At 40.0% G+C, this 26,170-nt stretch overlaps 2 protein-coding genes across 2 annotated transcripts in view; both read right to left on the bottom strand.

Moving 5' to 3' along the window:
- LOC131255987 (subtilisin-like protease SBT5.3) overlaps positions 1-9,323 on the bottom strand; it is a 30,825-nt gene extending 21,502 nt beyond the window's left edge. The window contains exons 1-5 of the mRNA XM_058256957.1: positions 9,050-9,323; positions 8,708-8,817; positions 8,497-8,594; positions 8,245-8,409; positions 4,319-4,427 (exon numbers count right to left, since the gene is read on the bottom strand). Of these exons, the coding sequence (XP_058112940.1) occupies positions 4,319-4,427; positions 8,245-8,409; positions 8,497-8,594; positions 8,708-8,817; positions 9,050-9,133 (566 nt within the window). The 5' untranslated portion in view covers positions 9,134-9,323. The remainder of the gene's footprint in view (positions 1-4,318; positions 4,428-8,244; positions 8,410-8,496; positions 8,595-8,707; positions 8,818-9,049) is intronic.
- A 7,940-nt stretch (positions 9,324-17,263) lies between these two features.
- LOC131256534 (subtilisin-like protease SBT5.3) lies at positions 17,264-18,046 on the bottom strand. Its single transcript, XM_058257389.1, has one exon. The coding sequence runs from the start codon at positions 18,039-18,041 to the stop codon at positions 17,562-17,564; it is 480 nt and encodes a 159-aa protein (XP_058113372.1). The 5' UTR covers positions 18,042-18,046; the 3' UTR covers positions 17,264-17,561.
- Positions 18,047-26,170: the final 8,124 nt, after the last annotated feature.

The raw sequence follows: 26,170 nt of genomic DNA, 5'->3' as shown, positions 1-26,170 counted from the left end.
AACACACTTCACAAGTAATTATTAACTATTTACTCATATTTACATATGTAATTGAGAAAACAAACACCCCCTAAGTGATGTATTCGATTAAACTTAAATTATTATGCAATAAAATTGTTTGAGTTTTCTCTCTTATTATTTTTTGTGGATTCAAGGTTTTGATTAATTAGGAAGAAAGTGATCTTTCTCATGATCATTTCATCAACTTCCCAGTGTTGAATTGAGCCCTCCAAAGATTTACTAAACAAAATAAGGCCCTAATATGGTGAGACTTAATTGGTCAATGAGCCACACAAAACATGTTTGAAAGTAGTTTATTCATGTAGGTACTTAACCAACATCACATGGATCTAACCCAATCAAACCTCATGACATTTGGGCCTTTCTGGGCCTCTCTCTCTCTCTCTCTCTCTCTCTCTCTTTCTCTCTCTCTCTCACCCATTAACACACACTGATAGTGTATTTCATTCCATTGATCACACACTGTCGTGACGCAGGGAAGGACGTGAGGTCGAGTACCATCTTCCTCAAAGGGATAGTTATTCTGAATCCGCAGAACTTATCTGGACTCCTCACAGAGAAAACCTCGAATCCACAAGAAAAAGAAAATAAAAATAATTCTAAAATATTCGAAATAATTTTATTGGTGATTGTTCCCTGTCTATGTACCTGTTACACCATTAATATAGAAAAACAATAATCCAAAATTCATAATTACTAGAAATAGTAAATTCCTAACCCTAATAAAAATCATTATTCTACTAAAACTCTTCTAAAATTTAATTTTTAAAAATAAAAATTTCAAATAAACTTTTGCTAGAAGAGTACTAGCATAATTACAAGTTATTTTTAAAAAGGAAGAAAATCTAAACTCTAAAAATAAGAAAATATTAAAAAAAATTAAAATTATTAAAAATAGTAAATTTGCCTTAAAAATTTGTTTTTGAGCTGAAAGCGTACATTTTCTGAAGAAACAGACAGATGTGACCCACTTTTGTGAGTCGGTTCACCTCGAATGGCCTGTTTTAGTAAATATTGATAGGTTGTGTGCCCCCATAGCGATACTCGGATCAAAAGTTACGATCTATTTACCGTCCACATTCTTTTGGCCCAATCATGCTAGGAATGTATTCGTGACATGTTCTACGTCATGCCGGCTGCACATTTACAATTAATATTTCCCTAATTATATTTTTAGTATGCAATGCTCTAAAAATTTTAAATTCAAATGTTTTGAAATCTACCTACTTTGATAAAAAAGTATAAAAAAGTCATGTTGGATGTGTATCTTGTCGTGGCCGGTTGACTAGCATACATATATGGTACGCATATCCGAACATAGTTGAGTGACCCTGGTTGGGTGAGCATATGGGTACACGTGTGCCCCACGGGAACCCCACAACCACCCTAGCATGCATTCATGAGATGTGCTTTCTCTCTCAACGGACATCAAAAGAATCTGTACCCTAGTTTTTAAACTTAAACACGCACCTTTTTTTTATTCATTGGCTTACAACACGACAGTACCTTTTTCTCTTCGGTGGTATATATACCGGTGAAAAGCATTAGTTCTTTATCAAAAGTAAAAGAAAAATGGTGTATGTTTTATCAAAAGATAGCTCTAAATGTCAATCCACACGTGGGACTCCAAGATCTTTGTACCAAAATTCTAAACGGACATATAGGCTCTTTTTGGGAAAGGGACTGCCTGTTGTACCACACCACCGACCTCTGTGGTGTAATGACATCACCAGGTTATGTGAGGCCACCATGATGTATGTGTTATATCCAGACTGTCCATTCATTTTGGATCAAGCTAATACTTGTGTTTTCCTTTCATCTTGGATGGCAAATAAACATCATGGATGGCCCTAAGAAGGTTTCAATGATGGGTGTCATTATTTTCACTGTTTTTTTAGTGTGGTGTGCTTGAGCTTTGGATATGTCTCATTATTCGGCCCATGGCCAAAATTGATCTTGCAAAACCGATGAAAGGTGTGGATATAACACATACATCATAGTGGGTCCACATAACTTAGTGAAATTAACACACTACCAAGGTCGGTGGTGTGAGGAACACCACGCAGTCTGCTTCCCTTTTTGTAACTGGCTGATGTAAATGTTCCCCCTCACCACAAAAAGTGGTTGAAAGTTACTACTTTATTTTATAAAGTGGATGCGGCCACCGAAATGAGATAGTTTGTGGGCGTTCGGTGGTAATTGAGATGTTTGGGAGGATTTTTTATTTTTATTTTTATTGTTATTATTTTTTTTATGTGAATTGGAACAGCAAGAGGTACTTTTTTGAAATCACATTAAAACTATGTGATTTCATTAAAGATTGATTTGGATTATCATTCATTCAACCTTAGTAGTTCTCTCTCTCACTATCTTTCTCTTCCAAATATAGGCTGACAAATATAATTTAAGTGACCCATTTGTTGAATTACCATATTCCAATGATTTCAGATTTTAAGATGCCAAGTGCAATTGGTGATTTCAACTCACATCGAATTCATAGTAATTGCCCATGCATATCGAATGCATGCTCCCCAACAACATTAATGTACCGCCATTTTAGCAACATGTTGTTGCTTCTTCTTCTAATGTGATCAAACTATTTCACAATTGTTATTATTAATTAAGTGAAATGATTTTGATACATGAACCCTTCTATTCTACTATTCTACTTTTTAGTATTAGAATAGAACAAACATAGTATTAATCTATGATCCATGTTTCAAAAAAAAAAAAGCATGTACAAAGCATATAGATCCGAAACCTGAAAACTCAACTCAATGTTCAGCAGGTTAGGTTGTATGAAAGACTCCACTCGACTTGATTGAATATTTATAAATTAAAATATAAGAATGGGGTAACTATTCAACATAAAATAGTACAATAAATATAAAATACAAAAGGAAACATCAATGGTTAGTTTCATCTCTCCATCATGCCTTGTGACTTGGTTAATTTGAGTCACCACATGTCATTCACAGTCAGACTCAACCAGTCCTCCCAAGTTGCAGTCAACTCAGGCCTATGACCGAGTTTCCCAACAACTCAGTTTGAAATCTCACGGAGTCAAGTTGACTCAGACGGCTTTCAAGATAGCCCAACAAGTTTTAGAACTTAGGGCACATAGCTGCTACATAGCTGTATCCTTTATTTTTATTTTTATTTTTATTTTTATTTTTATTTTTTTTTAACAAAAGGCAATCAAATCACTATTCTTATAAGTTACGACCCAAGCAGTGACAAGTAGCAATAAATAAAGGATGTGGGACATCCTAGCCATGTTGTAAGTGTCACCTGGTGAAAAGTCCAACCAGATCCACTCAACAGGTGGGTCACACTGGAACATGATGAATAGCTAGCATCTGACATGATTTTTATATATATATATATATATATATATATATAGGTGGTGACACTCCTCATTGGTAGATTGGGCTGATTTTTTCATTGACTCAGAAGAATTATCCAACCCCATTTTCACCTCAACTTCAACAAATATGCAACGACTGAGAGCCACGTGGATGGTGATTTCATGAGATCTATAATGCCCATTAGGTATGCTGGCTCATGTTAACCATTGAATCTAAAATTTTGATAACCCAAATCATAGGTATGCCACCTCGTAGGAAAGAGTTGAGATGGAACATGCAGCATGGACGTGGTTTGGTCAGTGACCCCAACACCAGCCAGCTAGCTAGTGTCAAAGCTCTGTGGGGCCCACCATGATGTATGTGTTTTATCTACACCATCCATTATTTTATCAGCTCATTTTAGGGCATGAATTCAAAAAATGAGGCATATCCAAGGCTCAATTAGACCACACCACAGGAAACAGTGTGGATAATGATATCCTCCATTAAAACCTTATTAGGGCCTACAATGATGTTTATTTGGCATCCAACCCGTTGTTTAGGTCACAGGTACCAGAATGAAGTGAAACCATAAATATCAGTTTGATCCAAATTGCTGTTTTGCTCAATTTTTGGACACAAATTGCTTGCTGCCATGACTGCATAAAGATTCATGCAACAAAGATCTTCAAGGCCCATGATGATGTGGGTCATATCCCTTCGTTCATCTGTTTCAACAGGTTATTTTATAACACGAGCTTAAACATAAGGCAGATCCATGGCTCAAGTGGACCACACCACAGGAAACAGTGGGGATGGAACTCCCACTACTAAAAACTTAGGGCGGTAGAAATCCGAGTGTTAAAACAATGGTTTTTTTGGGTATTTTTACTTATTTATTTTCTTATTTTTAAAAAGAAAGGAATATATAAAGGTAATAGAAAACAGACCTGTTACAAGGAACTCCAACTTCGGTGTCATTCTGACAGATTCCTTTCCATCTTGATGGGATCGGTCCCATTCCATCATCTTTAAAGCTCTCTGATTCTGGCCACACTCCTGACCATTGACCACAGCCCAGCAGAAGAAAAATGTCACACATGATAGGTCATATCATGACAACTATGGTGAATGACTGAATAGTGCTTGTACATCCAAACCCCAGTTAGTTTGTCACACTACACACCTTTTGACAACCTAATGGGGGAGAATAAAATGTGGGGCCAATCAAATCAAGCCACCCAAATGAATCAAACGTTTTAAGGGATCAACATCCAATGGCTTCGGGGACTTACTGTATTGTTATTAATATAAGTAGATAATGGTATTGTTCAATTCATTCAAACCCCATTTAATTGATGGGTACTTTATTAATTTCATTAACAATTATTCCATATATATATATATATATATATATATATATATATATATATATATATATATATATATATATATATATATATATATATATATATAGGCTAAAATCTAAGGATGAAGCATTATCTAAGTTTATAAAATGAAGTTGAAAACTAATTAAACAAAAATCAAAGCACTAAGATGTGACATACATGGATAATACACTTTTATGAATTTTGATTATTTTTATTAATTTAATGGAATAATTCATAAAGTTACTGTTCTGTATACTCCTTAAAAAAATGGGTAGCGTATATTAAAAAAAAAAGAAAAAAGAAAAGAAGAATATTAATCAATATCATGATTGCTATATTGTTCAGATTTGGTCTTCTTTTCAACATTTAGGGAGAAGTTTTATATTCTATGTTGATGCAAAAATCCGGTTGATCCTTCGTCACATTCTGCTAGCTAGAATACCTGTGATTTAATGAAAAACAAGCGAAGACATTAGGGGCGCCGGTTAAGGCCGGGGACCCTCCAATGCCTAAGTCAGGGTAGGTATGCAGAAAGTGTAGAAGAATTGGGATATTTGTTGTGTGTCCATTTAATTTGGTAGCATGTATATTTATAGGTTTTTTTTATTATCTCAGAGACGTATATGGCAATGCCTCTTGGATGGTGATTGCATATTACGGAAGAGATCTTCCTTCGGACGTGTCGTGGTTGACTTCCTGAGATCCTTGGTGAATATCTCGGAGGATAATCTTATTTTAATATATTGTAAGTGTATTTGTATTCCGAGGTGTTGGTCGATATCTGAAGCCGACCTCCGAGGCCAAGGCTGGTACCTGAGGCCGAGGTTAGTATCCGAGGTCGACCTACGAGGTCGAGATCTTTGGTCAAGGCTGACCTCCAAGGCTGAGGTTAATACCCGAGGTTGCAGGTCTTTGGTCGAGGCCAACCTTCGAGGTTGAGGTTGATACCTAAGGCTGAGGTCACTATCCAAGGCTGACTTCCAAAGTCGAGGCCGAGGTGATTTTTCGGCACTCAAGCAATCCATAGTTTTTGAGTCTGTACATCTAGCCAATCCATTTTTACCCACAATAGTAGTCCCCTACTTTCGAGCGTTCTCCAGTAGCTTGAAAGTAAGTTAGCATGGACTGACATTATGTGATGCCTTGTACCAAAGAGGTCGGGAGGTCAAGAGGTCGGACAGAGTAAAGCTAGTGGACCGAGCAATCGTAAGGTAGATAAGTCAATTGTTCAGTGATAAATCGAGCACGAAGGAATTAATAAGAGTGACTTTTTTTCCCTTCAACTGAGGAAAGTCTCAATCGTCGGCCGATGTAGAACTAATAGGAGGGACTTTTCTTCCCTTCAACTGAGGAAAGTCCCAGTCGTCGATCGCGTAAATTGGATAGTCGAAATTTGAAAGAAATTCTCCTCCCCCTGACCTGGTGAGGTTCTTTCGTAGTAGAATTCACAATGGAAGACTTTCTTTCCTTGCACTAAGGAAAATTCTCATAGTAGATTGCACAATCTAAGTAACGTTACTAATTAATGGTTTGACCTCTTCTTTAAGGGTCGAACAACTGGTGAGAGGACTGTTTTTCCTTGCACTAAAGGAAGTCCTCAATAGACCGTGTAGTTCAAATAGTAGGAAAATCATTTAAAAGAAATTTCTTCCCATAACATAGGGAAATTCTTTTATTGTAGAAGCCCATAAAGCAGTAGAAAACATAATAATAGAATCATAAGGACCTTTTTCCCCTTTAAAAAAGGGGAGGTCGTTCTTAGTCGAGTAGGTCGGGGCTGGCCAACGAGTCTTATTACCCAGCTTGGTTGATTGGTTCAACTCGGTTATCAGGTTTCCTTGACCAATCTATTTTCCTCAAGTATCTGCTCCAACTTGGTGTTCAAAGGAGTGTGCGTTGGAAGCGAATTTTCAAATGTCGGTCGGTATGATGGTCTCGGTCTTAGTTGTCCTTTTTCTTTGTTTTGGCGTTAACGGTAGAGGCTCCCTTTCTTCCATTTGCTTCTTATCCTTAGCCGAGTTGTATCCGTCTCGAGCAGCTCTTCATGAACTAAAGAACTCATCAGCATTGGAATATTTTTTAGATCGGTTAAGTAAGTCGGCGAGGGTAGTTGGCGGGTTCTTACCAATAGAAAAGAGGAACTTTCCTCGTTTAAGGTCGGCTACCATGGCAGCCAAACCTATTTGGTTGGAATAATCGTCGACCTAGACAGCTTGAGCATTAAAACGGATGATGCAGTCTTTTAGCAACTCGTTCTCTCTCTGAGAGATTGTGATAAGATGAGTTGATGACTTTATTTTGTCTTTCCCTCCAATGAATTTAGCGATGAAGGCCTTGCCGAGTTGCTCGAATGAACTGATGGATTTCAATTTTAATTGCTAAAACCAGTTTCGTGTAGTCCTATATAAAGTCAGGGAGAAGACTCGACACATAATCAAACTTGACGTGTCGTAGAGCTCCATCCATACCCTGAACAATTCCAAATGCTCGGTCGAGTCACCGTACTCGGAGTAGGGGGTGATTTGTGGCATTCAGAATTCAGGTGAGAGTTGGGCTCCCATAATGTTGTCGATAAACGGTGACTCAATGTCTTCCAGCATAGCCTCGATGGAGGTCAGTATTTGGGCACGGTAGGCTTGGTGGATATTGTCGATCTGACCTCGCAATTCCTTGAGTTCTGCCTTCCAAGGGCCCTCATTATTGGCTACCGCCTTAGGAGCTTTTTCACGCCTCTTCTTCTCCAACGTATGACGCAAGTCGGAGTCGACGGGCATGACAATTCCCGAGGTGTGGGAGGACGTATGGTTCAGCTGCCCAGGATGTTGCTTGGTTCTCTACAAGTGGACCGGTGCTTCATGTGGTGTAGAGACCTCAATGGTTGCTTGTGCATCTATCCCCTGGTTGGGAGGCGGGTTTTGTTTCTCCAAGATCTGTATTATCCGGTTAATGTTACCGGTCAATGCTTTGACTTGATGTTCTGGAGTGACGAGCCGACTTCCTCAGCTTTGAAACTGTTGCCCAAGGCCCGCGGGTGCGGAATCAGCCAAAAGTTGTGAGGGCGGGTCTTCATGGTCAGCAGACTGCTCCACCGGTGGGGAAGCAGCTGCTGCTATCACGGCCAAGACTCTATTGAGATGAATTATTCTCTTTTCTTTTTCAAACATGAGATTACATTAAAAGAGTACATTTTTATTAGTTCTCCTTTTAAGCTTGTCTGAATTTGCTTTTATTTCTTTTGGAAGAAGAGAATCAAATGCAACCATGAGAAAATCAAAATTGGATTCATAAAAATATCTATAAAAAGAACAGGGTTTTGATGATGGAACCTTTTTAATCCTTACTACATGATATTTGTTGGGTTGATTTAGATCTTTTGGAGAAGAATTGATTGATTGCAGTTGATATTCGTAGATGGCAGTGATCTTGGATTCAATTGTAAAATTGAAGGGTTGATGAGAGTTTAAAGTATATAAGCTGAAGATTACCAGTGTCGAGATTGGCGATGATTGTATCTTCTCCAAATCTAGCTTTTTGCCATATCGATTTTGCAGGAATTACACCATCTCTCTCTAGTCCAAGAAAATTCCATGACCGAGTCGTGTGTAATTTCATTCCTCGGTTTAAGAAAACCGATAAGACTTCCGGGTGTTCTAACAAAATCAAATGAGAACATAGAAATGAGGCAAAATAAAAACAAGGTAAAACAGAGGAATGAAAATTTAGAGATTGTTTCCAACTCGATATCTCTATTGCTTCTTCGTCTTCGAGATTTGCAGCAAAACCATTGATATGTCTCGTGTAAGAGTAAAAGATGGCATCTTTCGCCTTTTCCTTACTGTGACATAAATGGAATTAAGAAAATTCATGTAAGAAAGTACATTCTTCAGTAGAATTCAGAAAGAAAATAGAAAAGATAGAAATGGGAAAATGATTACTATAATTCCTAACCTTCCCAAGAATGAACCCAGAAACTCATAATGAGAATCTGTCACTCCCTTGTAATCAATCAAAGAAGCTGATGGACCATGAGAATGTCCTCCAAAGTACACAATATAAGACTGAAAAACAGAAAGAGAAAAAATTCACCATTATTCAAATCAAAACTAAAAAGAAGAAAAACCAAAATCAGATTATCAAAGAAAAAACTTAAAAAGAAGAGAATTCAGTTCAGATTTGTATTAAAACTCATAAAAATTCAACAGGAAAGCAAAACCTCCACAATTAAAGAACTATTGATATCATTCATATATAAAATATTTTTATTTTATTTTTAAAGAAGGATATGCTTGCCTTTTTGGTAGCAAATATGGGTCTTAGCAAGATTGAGAAGAAAAGCAAGATCAAGAGAAGAAAATAAGTCCGTTCAATCTTCATTGATCCCTCTTTGTCTGAATCCTCTGTTTCCCCTGTTTTTAAAAGCTCTGATTGTATTGAAACCTCTTTCCTTCTTAATAACGGAAAGTAGTGGTAATTTCTTTTCCTGTTCAAAAGCTTCCCTTTTTATGGAGAATATAATGCTGTGGGGCGCTCATTTTCTTGGCTTTTTCAGATGGACATGGCTCTGTCGCTAAAATAGATTTAGGGAGAGAGACTCTTATCTTTTTAGATTCTTTTTACATTATTTCGGTACCACCAAATATTAGAAAGAGTGTCTTTTGTCCCTTTTTCATTATAATAGATTTTTTGCAATTTTACAAAATATTCCCTCATTAATATGGTACTTCGTGACGTTTGTTTGTTTGTTTTTTTTTTATTAAGTTGCCAATAAGCTGCTTCATTAATTTATTATGATATGCGCAGGGGAAGCATACTGCGGCCCATACCACCTGTCTCTAGAAAGGGACGGAAACGGCATTGGATGCTACCCCTGCCACCAGCCCAGTGGCTGGTGGTGCCTGTGGCCCCACTACGATGTATGTGTTTCATTCATGCCGTCTATCCATTTTTACAGATCATTTCAAGGCTTGATCCCAAAAATGAGAGGAATATAAATCTCAGGTGGATCACACCACAGGAAAACAATAGTGGTTGGATATCCACCATTAAAATCCTCCTAAGGCCCGCTGTACTGTTTACTTGACATCCAATCCGTTGATTAGGTCATACAGACCCAAATGGAGGGACAAAACAAAGACCAGCTTGATCCAAAACTTTTATGGCCCCCAAAAAGTTTTTAATGGTCGATGTTCATTCAACACGGTTTCTATAATGTGGTCAACCTGAGATTGGGATGTACCTCATTTTTGGTCTCCTACTATGAAATGATCTAGAAAAATATATAGACAGTATGGATGAAACACATACATCATGGTGTGCCCACAGAGCACTGACCACTAGCCAATGGCAGGCGGCGGAAGGGATGGACAGATCTATGTGGTGGCCCATTATAATGGATTTGTTTATTCACATCATCCCTCCCTTTTCTCATCTATTTTAAGGTGAAACAAATCCAGCCTTTTCTCATCTGTTTTAAGGTGAAACAAATCCAACGCCAAAGTGGACTGCACGAGACGGGAGGGAGCGGACGGAATCCGCTTCAAGCAGTGGAATCTAACGAAAGTTGGGGCTGCCATGTGAGCATAGGATGCGCGGGTTGGGTGGGCCTATCATGATGTTGATATAAAATTCACTTTGCCCATTACATGTGTCACCCCATGTTAGGTCAGGGGCCCAAAAATGAGCGCCGTCCATGATTCAAGTGGACCACATGATTATAAATAATGTATAGGGCAACACACACTGTCCAAACTATTTCTTCCTGTGAGGCTCACCTAAACTACTGATGAGCCTGATTTTTGGGCCCTATGCCTAAATTTCAATGTAGAATCTAATGGTTGGAGTGGATCTTATATAATCATCACAACGAGTTCTATAAAATAATAATAAATAATTGTAGACATCTCTCCGTTGCAATTGGCTTTGCTAGGATATTGCTCCAATCTTCGTATATTTGCAATGTTTGTTATCGTCATCAGCTCTCTCTGTATATTTTAAAAAAAGATCTTCGATTTTAAAAGATCTGTGAGAGACAGCCTTAACGAGTGAATCATAATCAAATTCATAATATAATTCTTTCCTCCAACGGATCTTTTATACACGTGTCAGATACATTACCTCGTTAATTGACTTGCTAATTGTGGCAATGTGGAATGTGATAGTACATTCTCCTAAAGGTATGTACCACTGTATTAATAATAGAAATAATAGAATATATATCACTAAAAGATAGAACAACCAAAGATATCCGTGGGTGTGAGTATGATTTTCATGAGTAATAAACCTGCACTATCGACACCTGGTGGCTCTTCCCTAGTCCACATCAGGGCCGTCAAAAATAGATGTAAACATGAATATAGCATTACTAGATTTATTAAGTATATTTAGGTGTTACTTGGTGCAACATGGCCTATATCAAGGCATATTTGGGTGTTGGTAGGTGTCGCTTAGTTTAACCAGAAAATCATGACAGTAACAAGGTGTAACTAAGTGCAGCGATGTGTAACTTTTAGCGCATTTGGGTGTAAATGGGAACAAGTGTAATTAAGTATATCTGAGTGTAGTTGGGTTAACTTGAGATAACACAGTGATTGGGTGTAGCTAAGTGTAACTAGATATATCCAATTGTAACTAGGTATAAACAAGGGTAACTATGTTTAATTGGGTGTGTGTGTGTGTGTATGGAAAAGGTTCTATGTTGTCGAGCTCACGAGAACTTCCCATGAGGCCAACCTGTGTGGGCCCCACCATAATGTATGTCGAATATCAATATCGTGCATTTTATGGGTTCCCTTTAAATTATGGGATTTCCAAAAAATTAGCCATATATGGAACTGAGGTGAGCCATATCATATAAAATCATGTGAAGACATTCTTAAAACATATAAAAGCACTTGGTGGGGTCCACCTGAAATTTGGATGCGTTTGAAACTTGTTCTGACCCCTTAGCCAAGTGGGACACATATAATGGATGAGCTGGATTTGTGAATTACATCTTGGTGGGCCCAAAATATATAATGAATGTTTTAATGAAGGATAAGCCCCCTCAACTTTTGTATGTGGTGTGGCCCAAAAAAGTCACGGATTGACTTGATTTTTAAGCCTGAGGCCCATCGTGGAATGGTGCATCTGACTGATGGGGTAGATGTTTGACACCATCACAGCGGGTCCACACAGCTCGACTTCATGTGAAATTCCCATGAGGTGTGTGTGTGTGTGTGTGTGTGTGTGTGTAGGGAAAAGACACTATGCGCTCGACCTCACGATAAGCTCCCATAAGGTTGAGCTTGTGGACCCCACTGTGATGCATGTCGACCATCAACACCATGCATTTGATGGGTCCCCTCTAAATTATGGGATATCCCAAAAATCAGCCGTATAAGGAACTCGGGTGGGCCATATCATCTAAAATCATGTGAAGACATCGTTAAAATATATAAAAGCACTTGGTGGGGCCCACCTGAGTTTTGAATGCTGCTGAAACTTGGTCTGAACCCTCATCCCAGTGGGACACACATAATGGATGGGCTAGATTTGCAAACCACATCTTGGTGGGCCCAAAAAATGATTATGAATGTTTTAATGGTGCACGGCCCCTCCCCACTTCTGTATGTGGTGTGGCCCACACAAGTCACGGATTGACTTGATTTTTGAGATCTAGGCCCAAGATGGAATGGTGCATCTGACTGATGGGGTAGATTTTTGAAACGCATCACGGTGGGGCCCACATAGCTTGACCTCATGGGCCGTGAGGTCGAGCGCATAGTACCTTTTCCCATATATATATATATATATATATATATATATATATAGAGAGAGAGAGAGAGAGAGAGAGAGAGAGAGAGAGAGAGAGAGAGAGAGAGAGAGACGCTCAGCTACGCACTAGTTCACACGTCATTACGTGCGAACCTTTCTATCAACCATATGATAAGGCAGACGGTCTGGATGAAAGCACTCATATGTGCAAGTTTAAAAGAGCGAGTCTCCTTCTCTCTCTTGCCTCTTCACCCTATTCTCTAAGCGGAAGCCTTTTGCATGAAGTTCTTTCACCGAAATGCCAGGTGGGTCCCACCAAGATGTTAGAAATGAATCCACACCGTCCATATATTTTTAAAAATAATTTTATAGTATGAACCCAAAACTAAGGTAGATCAAAATCTCAAGTTGGCCACACAGTGTTGATTGAACTCTCACTATTAAAAACTTCCTAGGGCTATCAAATTTTTGGATCAAGCTTATATTTGTTGTTTGCCATCATCCAGGTCTGTATGACCTAATCTACCAGTTGGATGTCAAATAAACATCATGGTGAGCCCTAAAAAATATTTAACGGTGAGAATCATTATCTCCGCTGCTTCATGTGGTGTGGTCCACTTGAGATTTGGATCTGCCTCAGTTTTGGGATAATGCCCTGAAATAATAAGGAAAAATGGATGGATGGTGTGGATAAAACCCATACATCACGTGACCACTCAAAGCTCCCGCTGATTCCGATTCTTAGCAGGAGACAGGTGGCGGTGGACACAAAATCGGATTGCTACTGAGTAAACTCAGTCGGGCCCACCCTGAATGTATGTGGTCTATCCACCCCGTCCATCAGTTTTTTCTATCTAATTTAATTGGTTATGCCCAAAATTGAAGCATATCCAAAGATCAAGTGGATCATACCATTGGAAACAGTGGGGATAATGATTTCCACCGTTGAAACTATTTTATGCCTAACATTGCTGTTTATTTGTCATGCAGTCTGTTCATGAGATCATACGGTCATGGATGAAGGTAAAAAACAAATATAAGCTTGATCCAAAACTTATGTGGCCCCAAAAAATTTTCAATAGTAGACGGTAGACATTGGATTCAACTGTTTCCTGTGGTGTGGTCCATTTGAACATTGGATATGCCTATTTTTTTGGCTTAGGTCCTAAAATTATCCGGATCCTCTATGTGAAATCGGATTGCCGAAACGGATGGGCTACTCCCCCTGTCACCAGCCAATGGTTGGTGGTCGGTGCTCCATGGGCCCCACCATGATGTATGTGTTTCATCCATTTTGTCCATCAATTTTTATGGGTCATTTTATGGTATTAGACCAAAAATGAGGTATATCCCGATCTCAAACGGACCACATTATAGGAAACAGTGTTGAATGAGCAACGACCATTAAAAACCTTTTGGGGGCCATAAAAGTTTTGGATCAAGCTGATTTTTGTTTGTTTCCTTTAATATGGGCCTGTACGACCTAATCAATAGATTGAATGTCAAATAAACAGTAACGGTAGGCCTTAGGAGGATTTTAATGTTCGATATCCAATCAGTATTTTTTTTTTTTTTTGCTTTGGTGTGGCCACCTGAGATTATATATATCTCACTTTTTGGACAAAACCCGAAAATGATCTTTAAAAATGGATGAACGGAATGGATGAAACAAATACATCATGGTGGGGCCCACAGAGCACCGACCAACAACCACGGGGGGGTGGCTGGGGAGTAGCCAACCACCAACCACGGGCGGGTGGCTGGGGAGTAGCCAATCCGTTTCCGAGGATTGCGTACTTGGTGCGCTCTTATCGTACTGAGTAAACTCTGTTGGGCCCACCATGAATGTATGTGGTTAATCCACACCGTCCATACATTTTTCTAGCTCATTTAAAAGGTTGAGACTAAAATTGAAGCACATACAGAGCTCAGGTGGATCATACCAAAAAAAAAACACAGTGGGAATAATGATTTCCACCATTGAAATCTTGTCAGACCACACAGTGATGTTTATTTGTCATCTAACCTGTTCATAAGATTAAAAAAAACATAGATGAAGGGAAAAAATAAATATACGACTTGATCCAAAACTTTAGTAGCCCTCGAGAAAATTTCAACGGTAAACATTCAATTCACACTGTTTCCGGTGTGGCCCATTTGATTTTGGATATGCTTCATTTTCGGGATCCAGCCATACAATTACCTAGTAAAATGGATGGAAGGAGTGGATAAAATATATAAATGACGGTAGACCCCTCTTTTTGTACAATCCACCTGCTTCCCCTCACTGTATACAATCCGCAAAAATCTCCTTACTATCTGTATAAAGATTGCGTCCTACCGCAGCCCGTCTGCAGCCAGGAATGGCAGGAGCTTTGAGTGGTCACTTATGTATGGATTTTATCCACAAAGTCAAATCATTTTTCCTTATCATCTGCATTATCCCAAAAATGAGGCATATCCAAATCTCAAGTGGACCATAGTAAAGGAAGAATTTCATACCAATCATGATGTTTATTTGCCATCCAATCTGTATATATTAGGTCATACAGACCTAGACCTAGATGATGGCAATGAAAATATCAGCTTGATCCAAAAATTTGATAGTCCTAGGAAGTTTATAATGGTGAGAGTTCAATCAGCACTGTGTGGCCCGGCCCACTTAAGAATTTGATCTACCTCATTTTTGTGTTCATACCATAAATTTATTTTTAAAAATGTATAGATGGCGTGGATTTATCACTAACATCTTGGTGGGACCCACCTAGCATCCTAGCGGAAGAATTTCATGCGAAACCGCTTCCTCCGCATTGTTTGGAGAGTTTGAGAACAGGGTGAAGAGACATACAAGAGAATGAAACTCGCTCTTTCTACTAAGAGCGTCTTCTTCCAGACCGGCTAATAGCAAGGTTCGCATGTAATGACATACGAACCAGTGCGTAGCGAGCGTACCTATATATATATATATATATATATATATGGTTCTACGCGGTCGAGCTCATGGGAACTTTCCATGAAGTCGATCTATGTGGACCCACTATGATGCGTGTCAAACATTTACCCCATCAGTCAGATGCACCATTCCACAATGGGCCTAGGATTTTAAAATCAAGTCAATCTTTGACTTTTGTGGGCCACACCACATACAAAAGTTGAGAGGGGTTACCCTCCCATTAAAACATTCATAATCATTTTTTGGAACCACCGATATGTGATTCACAAATTCAGCCCATCCATTATGTGTGTTCCGGTTAGATGAGGGGTCAGACCAAGTTTCAGATGTATCCAAATTTTAGGTGGGCCCCACCAAGGGCTTTTATATATTTTAGACATGTCTTCGCATGATTTTAGATGGTATGGCCCACCCAAGTTCCATATACAGCTGATTTTTGGTATATCCTATAATTTAAAGAAGACCCACCAAATGCACGGTGTTGATGTTCAACATGCATCACGGTGGGGCCCACACAGCTCAACCTCATGGGAAGTTCCCATGAGGTCGACCGCACGGAACCATTTCCCACACACACACACACACACACACACACACACATATATATATATATATTGTAACTCTGTAATTGTAGGTCTGACTTTGTGTAACTGGGTTTATAACACTTTTAACCAAACCTCTTCGATAATCTACGGTGGCCCAAAATAAGTGATGGATTGGTTGAATGTCATGAAAACATCAAAGTGGGCCACACGCATCCGTTTATATATTAAGGTTAACATAAAATAGGGTTGGGATCTTGGGAGTAAATCATTCATTGCATGATTAATATACATTTGAAGAGTTTGAATTCTTTTAGAACTTTAGAACCTCCTAGATATATAGCTAGTGTGCAATCTGGACAATTTTAAAAATCCATGGGTTCAGCCAACCATGGAATTTCATATGATCTTAGATTGGAGTGGTTGATATTATCATTTCTCAAGTAGGCCTTCTTCACACACCCAAAATCGTTCAAGGCCTAAAACAACCAAAAGTAACATTTTCTTTGGTGTAAGCCTTTTTGCATGATCGACCATGACCACAGGAATGTGACTCATCTGTTGTTGTACATGTGGCATGCATTGGAATGGGACCCAAATGGAAAGTAGGCCCCACATTTTTTTTTCCCTTTTCAAGAGATGGTAGGATCAAACCAAATACATATACGTGGAGATCAAGCTATCACCATTTATGTCATTCCCCCTCAATATCTTCCAAACAAATGCATGGTATGAATTCTCATCTCTTCACTCAATTAATTATTATAATCATCTGTAATCAAACCAAACACTTTCTTTTTTTTTTTGGTTTGATTACAGAATGGGACCCAAATGAGGAGTGGGCTCTACTTTTTTCTTTCTTTTTTTTTTTTTTTCTTTTTAAGAGGTAGTAGGATCAAACCAAACGCATACATGGAGATCAAGTTATCACCATTCATGTCATTCCCCTCAATATCTTCCAAGACAAACGCATGGTATGAATTCTCATCCCTTCACTTAATTATTATAATTATCTATAATCAACCATCTTTCGCCAATCAACAGCCTCTTCCATTGCAGCTATTCGGCTACGGTTACAAAATAAAAATGTTTTCTCATGACTTAAAGATTGCCAATTGAGATTGCCTCATCAGCATTGGATGCTATTCTATATGGCCCACCTTAATAAAAGTAAGCTGAATGGATGAGTCTAACCATATAGCTGAATGTAGAGCACTTGCTGAAAGTTTTCAGAGGTTACATTCCACTTCTAAAAAGAAGGCCAGGACTCAGTACCATCTTAAAGCCTGATTATTAGACCATAGCTTATGGTAGCAATGAGAATATGGACGACTCTAATCATAGACCATGTGGGTCCTATGGGGCAACCCATGTTGGCAATCCTTTAGTCACCACACAGGCAAAATGACCCCAAAAAAAAAAAAAAAACCTAATTTTAGTCAAGAGCAACCCAACCACCACCCTTACATAATCGAACCGTGACTCGTGCCCTCAAGACCAAAAGACCGAACCCTTTTCTTTTATATGTTTGTAGATGAGACTGCAATTGGACTCCTCACATAGTGCACACCATCAGACCATATAAGCCTCCCAAAAACATAGTCACTGCCCAAATGCCTTTTAGTGTCAGCTTAACTGTAAATGTCTTCTCTTCGCCGGTCCTTTCGAAAACCAGGCTAGTCAGCTCAACCGACACTGATACGCCGCTGGGTGCATCAACATGGACCGTGTAAGTGCCCGCTGAGCCAACGTTCTTGACTGTTCGTTTGATGGCCGTGGAGGTGATGAGATATGGGACTGCGATCGAAGGGTAGTTGAGATCTAGGATGCTGGACATCTTGGTAGGGTGGCATGAGTAAGAGTAGTCTGTAAACATTGCAATTTGGGTTGCATTGTAGCCAAGGGCGCATAGGAAGTGGACGTAATCGTCGGTGGTCAGGTCGTAGACTAGGCCAGGGTCCATCGCACGGTTAGGCCAAATGTGGCCGGAACCATAGCTGAAAGTTGTGGCCTTGATGAAGGAGGAATTGTTCATGGGCTCTCTCATGTTATCTCGACTTCTTGCTGTAAAGCATGTGAGGATGAGTTAGTACAAAATAATCAGATCTTAACTAAAAAAGAAGACCAGCTAATGGATGGATCAGATCATCTGATATTGTCATTTTGCATGGTCATACATAAATGGACAGCTAGACTAAATGGACAGCCTGGATTGATCCATTTGATCATTCAAGTGTTGGGATGCAACTACGTGCACCTTAATCACTTATCTATTATCAATGGCTACACATTGTTTTCATGGTACGGCCCACCTCATGAGTTGAGGCTGATTTTTGCACTATATGATCCTCACGATGGCCAACCTTAGGGGAATTTCAGAGGTCGAACAATCCTGGCCATCCAATTATTGGCCATCAAATAGATTTTAACAATAAATCAGTCGACAACACCCAGACCCATAGCTCAAGTGGTAGACTAAGTGAGAGATACCTCGTTTCAACACCGAGGTCTTGGTATCTTTCACATTGTTTCAACACTGAGGTCTTGACATCGATTCCTTAGTGGGGGTGGCTAAAAGTGAAGTGTGAACTGAGAGTGGGTGTACTAACAAGCTAACAAAATAATAATAATAAAAAATTAATAAATAAATCAGTAGACAGTTCAAATACAAAAGCTTACACAGTTACAACTATATATATATATATATATATATATATATATATATATATATATATATATATATATAAAATAGGGAAAAGGTACTATGCTCTTGACCTCACGATAAGCCGTGAGGTCAAGCTGTGTGGGCCCCACTGTGATGTGTGTCGACCATCAACACCATGCATTTGATGGGTCCCCTCTAAATTATGGGATATCCCAAAAATCAACCGTATACGGAACTCAGGTGGGCCATACCATCTAAAATCATGTGAAGACATGCCAAAAACATATAAAAGCACTTGGTGGGGCCCACTTGAGTTTTGAATGCTGATGAAACTTGGTCTGAACGCTCATTCAATTGGGACGCACATAATGGATGGGCTAGATTTGCAAACCACATCTCGGTGGGCCCAAAAAATGATTATGAATGTTTTAATGGTGCACGGCCCCTCCCCACTTCTGTATGTGGTGTGGCCCACACAAGTCACAGATTGACTTGATTTTTGAGACCTAAGCCCACGATGGAATGGTGCATCTGACTAATGGGGTAGATGTTCGAAACGCATCACGGTGGGGCCCACACAACTCGACCTCATGCTAGAGGTCAAGCGCATAGTACCTTTTCCCACACACACATATATATATATATATATATATATATATATATATATATATATATATATATATATATATATATATATGGGAAATGTTTCTGTGAGAGCTCTGTGCCCATGAGGTCGAGCTGTGTGGGCCCCACCGTGATGCATGTCGAACATCAACACCGTGCATTTGATGGGTCCTCTTTAAATTATTTGATATCCCAAAAATCAACTGTATATGGAACTTGGGTGGGCCTTACCATCTAAAATCATGTGAAGACATGCCTAAAACATATAAAAGCATTTGGCGGGGCCCACCTAAAATTTGGATACATCTGAAACTTGGTCTGATCCCTCATCCAACCGGGACACACATAATGGATGAGCTGAATTTGTGAATCACATCTCGGTGGGTCTAAAAAATGATTATGAATATTTTAATGGGAGGGTAACCCCTCTCAACTTTTGTATGTGGTGTGGCCTAGTCCAAGATTGACTTGATTTTTAAGCCCTAGGACCATCGTGGAATGGTGCATCTGACTGATGGGGTAGATGTTTGACACGCATCACAGTGGGCCCACACAGCTCGACTTCATGGAAAGTTCCCATGAGCTCGACCGCATAGAACCATTTCTATATATATATATATATATATATAGGAACGCTCAGCTACGCACTGGTTTACACGCCATTATATGCGAATCTTGCTATCAACCGTTGGATAAGATAGACAGTATGGATGAAGACACACTTAATGGAAAGAGCAAGTTTCCTTCTCTTGCACGTCTTTTCACCCTATTCTCAAACTCTCCAAACGATATGGCGGAAGCGGTTTCGCATGAAATTCTTTCGCTGGAATGCTAGGTGGGTCTCACCAAGATGTTAGTGATAAATCCACGCCGTCCATACATTTTTAAAAATAAATTTATGGTATGAACTTAAAACTAAGGTAGATCAAAATCTCAAGTGGGCCACACAATGCTGATTGAACTCTCACTATTAAAAACTTCCTAGGGCTATCAAATTTTTGGATCAAGCTGATATTTGTTTGTTGCCATCATTTAGGTCTGTATGACCTAATATATAGATTGGATGACAAATTAATAAACATCACGGTTGGCCCTTAAAAAAATTTAACGATGAGAATCATTATCAATGCTGCTTCCTTTGGTATGGTCTACTTGAGATTTGGATATGCCTCATTTTTGGGATAATGCCCTGAGACGATAAGGAAAAATGGATGGACTTTGTGGATAAAACCCATACATCAAGTGACCACTCAAAGCTCCTGCCCATTCCTAGTTGCAGACGGGCTGTGGTGGGACGCAATCCTTGTACAGATAGTACGGAGATTTTTGCGGATTGTATACTGGAGGGGAAGCGGGTGGATTGTACAAAGAGAGGGATCCACCATGATTTATATATTTTATCAACTCTTTCCATCCATTTTACTAGGTAATTGTATGGCTTGATCCCGAAAATGAAGCATATCCAAAGTCAAATGGACCACACCACTGGAAACGGTGTGAATTGAATGTTTACCATTGAAATTTTCTCGGGGGCTACTAAAGTTTTGGATCAAGCTTATATTTATTTTTTCCCTTCATCCATGTTTTTTTTTAATCTTATGAACAGGTTAGATGTCACGCCCCAAACCCAGAAATCGGATTCGCAGGAATCCTGATCACCGAATCCGGTACCGACAGCCTCCGTAGTACGCCATTCTCGGGTCCTAGCGTCCATACGCCAGATTCCGATCCTGGGATCCTACAAGGAGGATTTTTTTTTTGTACATTTAACTCATAATAAGCATAACCACAAGATTACCCAATTCACAAAGGCACCATCATCATCACATATCCACTAATAATCATTTGAGTACAATGCTAAAAGGGAAAAATACATATATCGAAATCAAAGCTCCAGAATACAACTGCACGCTCCAAGTTCAACGCTGCTGCAACCTAATAACACCTGCACGCATCTATCGTGCATAAGCTTATAGAAAGCTTAGAGGGTGGTGAAAGTGTGTGCACAAGGTAAGTGCCAAGTATTCAATACAATGCCATCATCATACAATACCGGAAATACTAGTAATCCATAAATCGTATATAATCAGAATAAGTAGAAATATTGACAAGGGCAGGAATTATCAGAGTAAATAGAAATACTGACAAAGTCATAAATCACACGATAACAAAGTAAGCGGAAATATTGATAAGTGCATAAATCATACAATATTAAAATACACAATACAAATCAGTATGCAAATGAAGAGTCGTAGAGAGCCAAATATCAGATGCAGAGGATGCAATGCAATATACATTCCTGATAAGTAAAATGAATATCGTCAACCATACCATATGCTGCGGATGTAATGCAACATGCAGTGCAAATGGAATGACCATGCTGGAGTGTGAAGTCGGTATGGTAGTACGTAGTATCACAGGCTATGGGGTCCATCACAATGGACTTCTATCCAAACTAGTCTCATACCTAATTTGGATGGTCAGACCCAATGTGGTAAACTCCTGATCTCAGGTTAGTCGCGCGCCCCAACCGAAATCCTGGCCATTGCGAAGGTACAGGTAACAAATAGTTACGCACCACTAGCCCGAGTGGATAGTGAATGATGAATGAATGAATGAGTATGCAACTCCTACTCACTAAGTCCACATATCAGTACAGTTCATCTCTGGGATCATCACCGGGGTTTAGTACACTCCAAATGGCACTACTGCTCTCCCAGCCGCACAGTCTAAGTGAGCGTAAGAAACCTCACTATCCGCCTGGCCAATAGTCTGCCAATACCTATCCGGCATGTCGATAGTGGACCCATTCACGAGCTGGTCAAACTCAGCCTAGTATTGCCCCCTACCCTCGGGCGGGTAAGGCCACACCCCCTCCCAACCGACCATGACACAGTGGGAGACGCGGCCTCTTAGTATTCGACACTCGGGCGCTCATGTATCCACTCGATCTCGACGTTGGGGCGTCTCCTGGCCACGGAGGTTTAGGGATTCTCACCCAGGGACATTTATGGCTCCCGTATGCTAGAATAAAATATTTCTGGTGTCCCATTTGGCCATCCACGATACGCCTGTGGAGGCTACGGCCCTGGTGTCGCTAGGGCGTACAGTAATCATAATGCGAGATGCATGAGTCATACAATCCAGTCATGCATCAATCTTGTGCATATTGCGTGCTCAAGTAAGATAACCTCCGCCTATCAGGGAGTCTCATAACAACATGCTCAATGATATATGCAATGATCAACCACATCTCATAACAAACATGCAGATGATGCGTATGGGCATGTATCATGATGCTATACTGTCACATACTCATAATCGGTATCAGCAACCGGCATCGACAATTGACCCCGACAATGTGGACATTTAACCAACATTGCCCCCCAAGGAATGACCCTCATGGATCCTAACATATAGTGGACCCATGACCTCACACAAGGGCCAAATATAGAACACCATGGGCCTTACTCAAGAGCTTAATACATATCACGATGGGCCTTTCACATGGGCCTAACATACATCACAATGGCTCTATAGCCTAGCCCTCAAACACACCACAATGGGCTTCGTACAATCATAATGGGCCGCGTCACATGGGGCTAATACGCATCACATGGGCTATATATACATCACAATGGGCCACGTCCATGGGCCTTTATACATCATAGTGGGCCTCAACCTACGGGCAGAATATACATCACAATCGAAATCCACAATCGGCCACGATGATTGGCCTTGATCGATAATCAGAATCGGCAAATCAGTCTCGTCAATCAGAATCGGTCAATAATCAGCCTCGTTGATTGGTCGAACATGGCCTATGGGAAGGTCACAGTATGAACATTCAACCATCATCGCCCATCAAAGTGGACATTTAACCAACATTGCTCCCAAGTAGTGGCCCATGTAGAGTCAAACATAAGGTGGGCCCAAATATCCAACAGGTAGCCTCAAATAGTCATCACAGGTGGACCTTACACACGTAGCACGTGGGCCTACGCATCACCGTGGGTCGATACATTGGGCCGCACCATTAGCCTAATATGCACATCACGGTGGGTCACATCATTGGGCCGCATCAATGAGCCAGAAATACATCTCGATGGGCCTCATCACATGAGTAGGAATATTTCACAATGGCCTCACTAAATGGGTCGGAAACACATCTCAATGGGCCACGACGTATAGGCCGAGTATATATCACAATGGGCCATGACCCATGGGCCGCAACCTGTGGGCCTCAAATACAAGTGGGCCACATTAATGGGGCCCATATATAAACCTCAGGTGGGCCCTGCTCATGGGCTTCAAATACATAATATATGGGCCCTACCTATGGGTCTTATACGCATCAAATGGGTCACGCGTCATGGGCCCAATACATGTCACAATAGGCCTTGCATCAATGGGCCGCACTAATGGGCCTCGTACACATCAAGTGGGTTGTATCAAATAGGCAGCACTAATGGGCCTCGACCCATGAGCCCTGATATATATCATAATGGGGTGCCTACCCTGGATGGCGTGGATAAAAATACATCAAAGTGGGCCTGACAAATGGGCCACAACATACATCAAAGTAGGCCTCATAACATGGTCATACATACATCAAATGGGCCACACCAATGGACCCCATGTATATCAAATGGGCCACACTCAAATATAAGTGGTGATAATGATTTCCACTACTAAAATTTTCAAGGCCCGCCATAACATTTATTTCCCATCTAATCTAATCATAAGGTCTCAAGATTTCAAAGATAACCGTTCAATCCTCACCGTGCTCTATGGTCCACTTGATAAATAAATCTGTATTATTTTCATCCTAAACCTTAAAATCATTTTTCAAAAATGGTTGGACGGTTGGATGAAACACATGCATCGTGGTGAGTCCCATAGGGATGGAAGGCATAGATAAGTCACATATTTCGTTATGGAGGTCCACAATTGTGGACACAACACATAAATAAATGGGTCTTAAGTAAGACCCACCAAAATGTTTGTTTTCCACCCATCCTAGGGTCCAACATACTGTCCATCCAAACTGGGGCCAACATGATGTTTATTTTCCATCCAAACTGGTCTGGTGATAGGGTCACATGGGCCTAGGGCCCGCTATAATATTTATTTGCATCCAACCTGGGCCACTGTAATATTTATTTGCATCCAACCTGTTGATAAGGTCATATAGACTTGGGGCCCACTACAATATTTATTTAATTATTATTATTATTATTATTTTAACCTGTTGATAGGGTCACACGACATTGGGACCCACTACAACATTTACTTGCATCCAATATGTTGATGAAGTCACATGGGCCAGGGGCCCACTACAATGTTTACTCGCCATACAACCTCTTTATAAGGTCACGTGGACTGAGCCACTGTAATGTTTATTTGTCCACCAAACTTTTGGTACGGTTATGTGGTCCTGGGATCCACCGTGATGTAGTTCACAAATTCAACCCATTCATTATGTGTGTCCCACCAATTTAAGGGTCCAAACTGAGTTTCAGGTGGATCCAAGCTGCATGTGAACCCCAGAAGTTGATTCCATGTGGCTTGGCATACCACCGCATGAAAGGTGATGGTGTGGGCCATCCAAGAACTTTTTATGACTGATTTTTGGAACCAATGCATCAAAAAAGGAGACCTATTAAATGAACGGCATGGATGTAGAACATAAATCAGGGTAGGGTCCACAATTGGGCCCAAGTGGGCCCTCCCAATTTAACGTTGGACGTCCAGAGAGTCTGGACGTCAAGGTACATGACCAAAACATTTTGCGAAAATCATTCACGCCCGGTCAGAAGGTCCTTTTGTACAATTCTCGATTACATCTCTTCCCGGGTAAGCTTCGATCTCGTTGGACCGGCCCCTACATTGTTGTTACTGTTTTTCCTCATGGGGCCGTTGAGATAAGAGATCCCGACAATGGTAAGGAATTTAAAGTCAATGGCCATCGATTGAAACCATTTGTCGAGAAATTTGATTCAGAGGACATGTCCATGCCTTTGACTGATCCTGTTTACCAGGATTGATCTCCTAGTCTGATGGAGGTATAGGTAGGTTTCTTGTTTTCTTAGGTCTAGAGTAGTTGCTTTATTTGGCTGGCGGTAAACTTAGTGCTCCTGGGAGGCAACCCAACTCTTCATTTCATTTTATCATTAGTTAGTTCAATGTTTGTGGGTAACATTACTGCAAACCCTCACGAGACTACAACTCGTCCACTAGGGGTAACCTAGGGGTTTAAAGGCTTGTTGCATACGCTAAATATAATCGAGAGCACCTACGAAAGTGGTATAGGTAGGATTTTATTTTGTGTCATTTTGGTTGCCTTTTCTCTCGTGCTGATCGGTGCCCAGGCTGTGATCTCTTGAAAAGTGTCTCTCTATGCATCATCCAGGTACTATCTTCCCATTACTTCTCATTTACTCATTTTGTCCTATGTGCATTGCATGCTTATTTCTTTTACATTGAGGACAATGTAGATTTTAGGTTGGGGGTGGGAGATTAGGCTTCCTAATCAGTATGTTCCTAGTCATGAGCAGGGATTGTGGAAATTTTAAAAAAAAATAAAAAAAATAAAAAAAATAAAAAATTTCTAGAATTTCATATGAATTCGAAGCGATTTTAACGGCCATCTTGGATTTAGAACTACAAGATGCGTGATGTTGGTACGTTATGACTCTTGGATTCAGTTATCTATTAAATTTCACAACTAAGATTGAATTATTAATCCATTATTAGAATTTTTAAACATTGATTGAGTCATGATCTCACAAGACACATCTTGCTTTCACGTAAAGGTTTCAGTTTGATATGGAAGGGTTAATTTGGTAATCACTAAGCTTGAAAGGAACCAACCT

Source organism: Magnolia sinica, chromosome 9 (assembly GCF_029962835.1).
Source record: "Magnolia sinica isolate HGM2019 chromosome 9, MsV1, whole genome shotgun sequence".
Lineage (NCBI taxonomy): Eukaryota > Viridiplantae > Streptophyta > Magnoliopsida > Magnoliales > Magnoliaceae > Magnolia > Magnolia sinica.
Note: the sequence above shows the minus strand (reverse complement) of the source record. Positions and strands in the feature narration are given on the sequence as shown.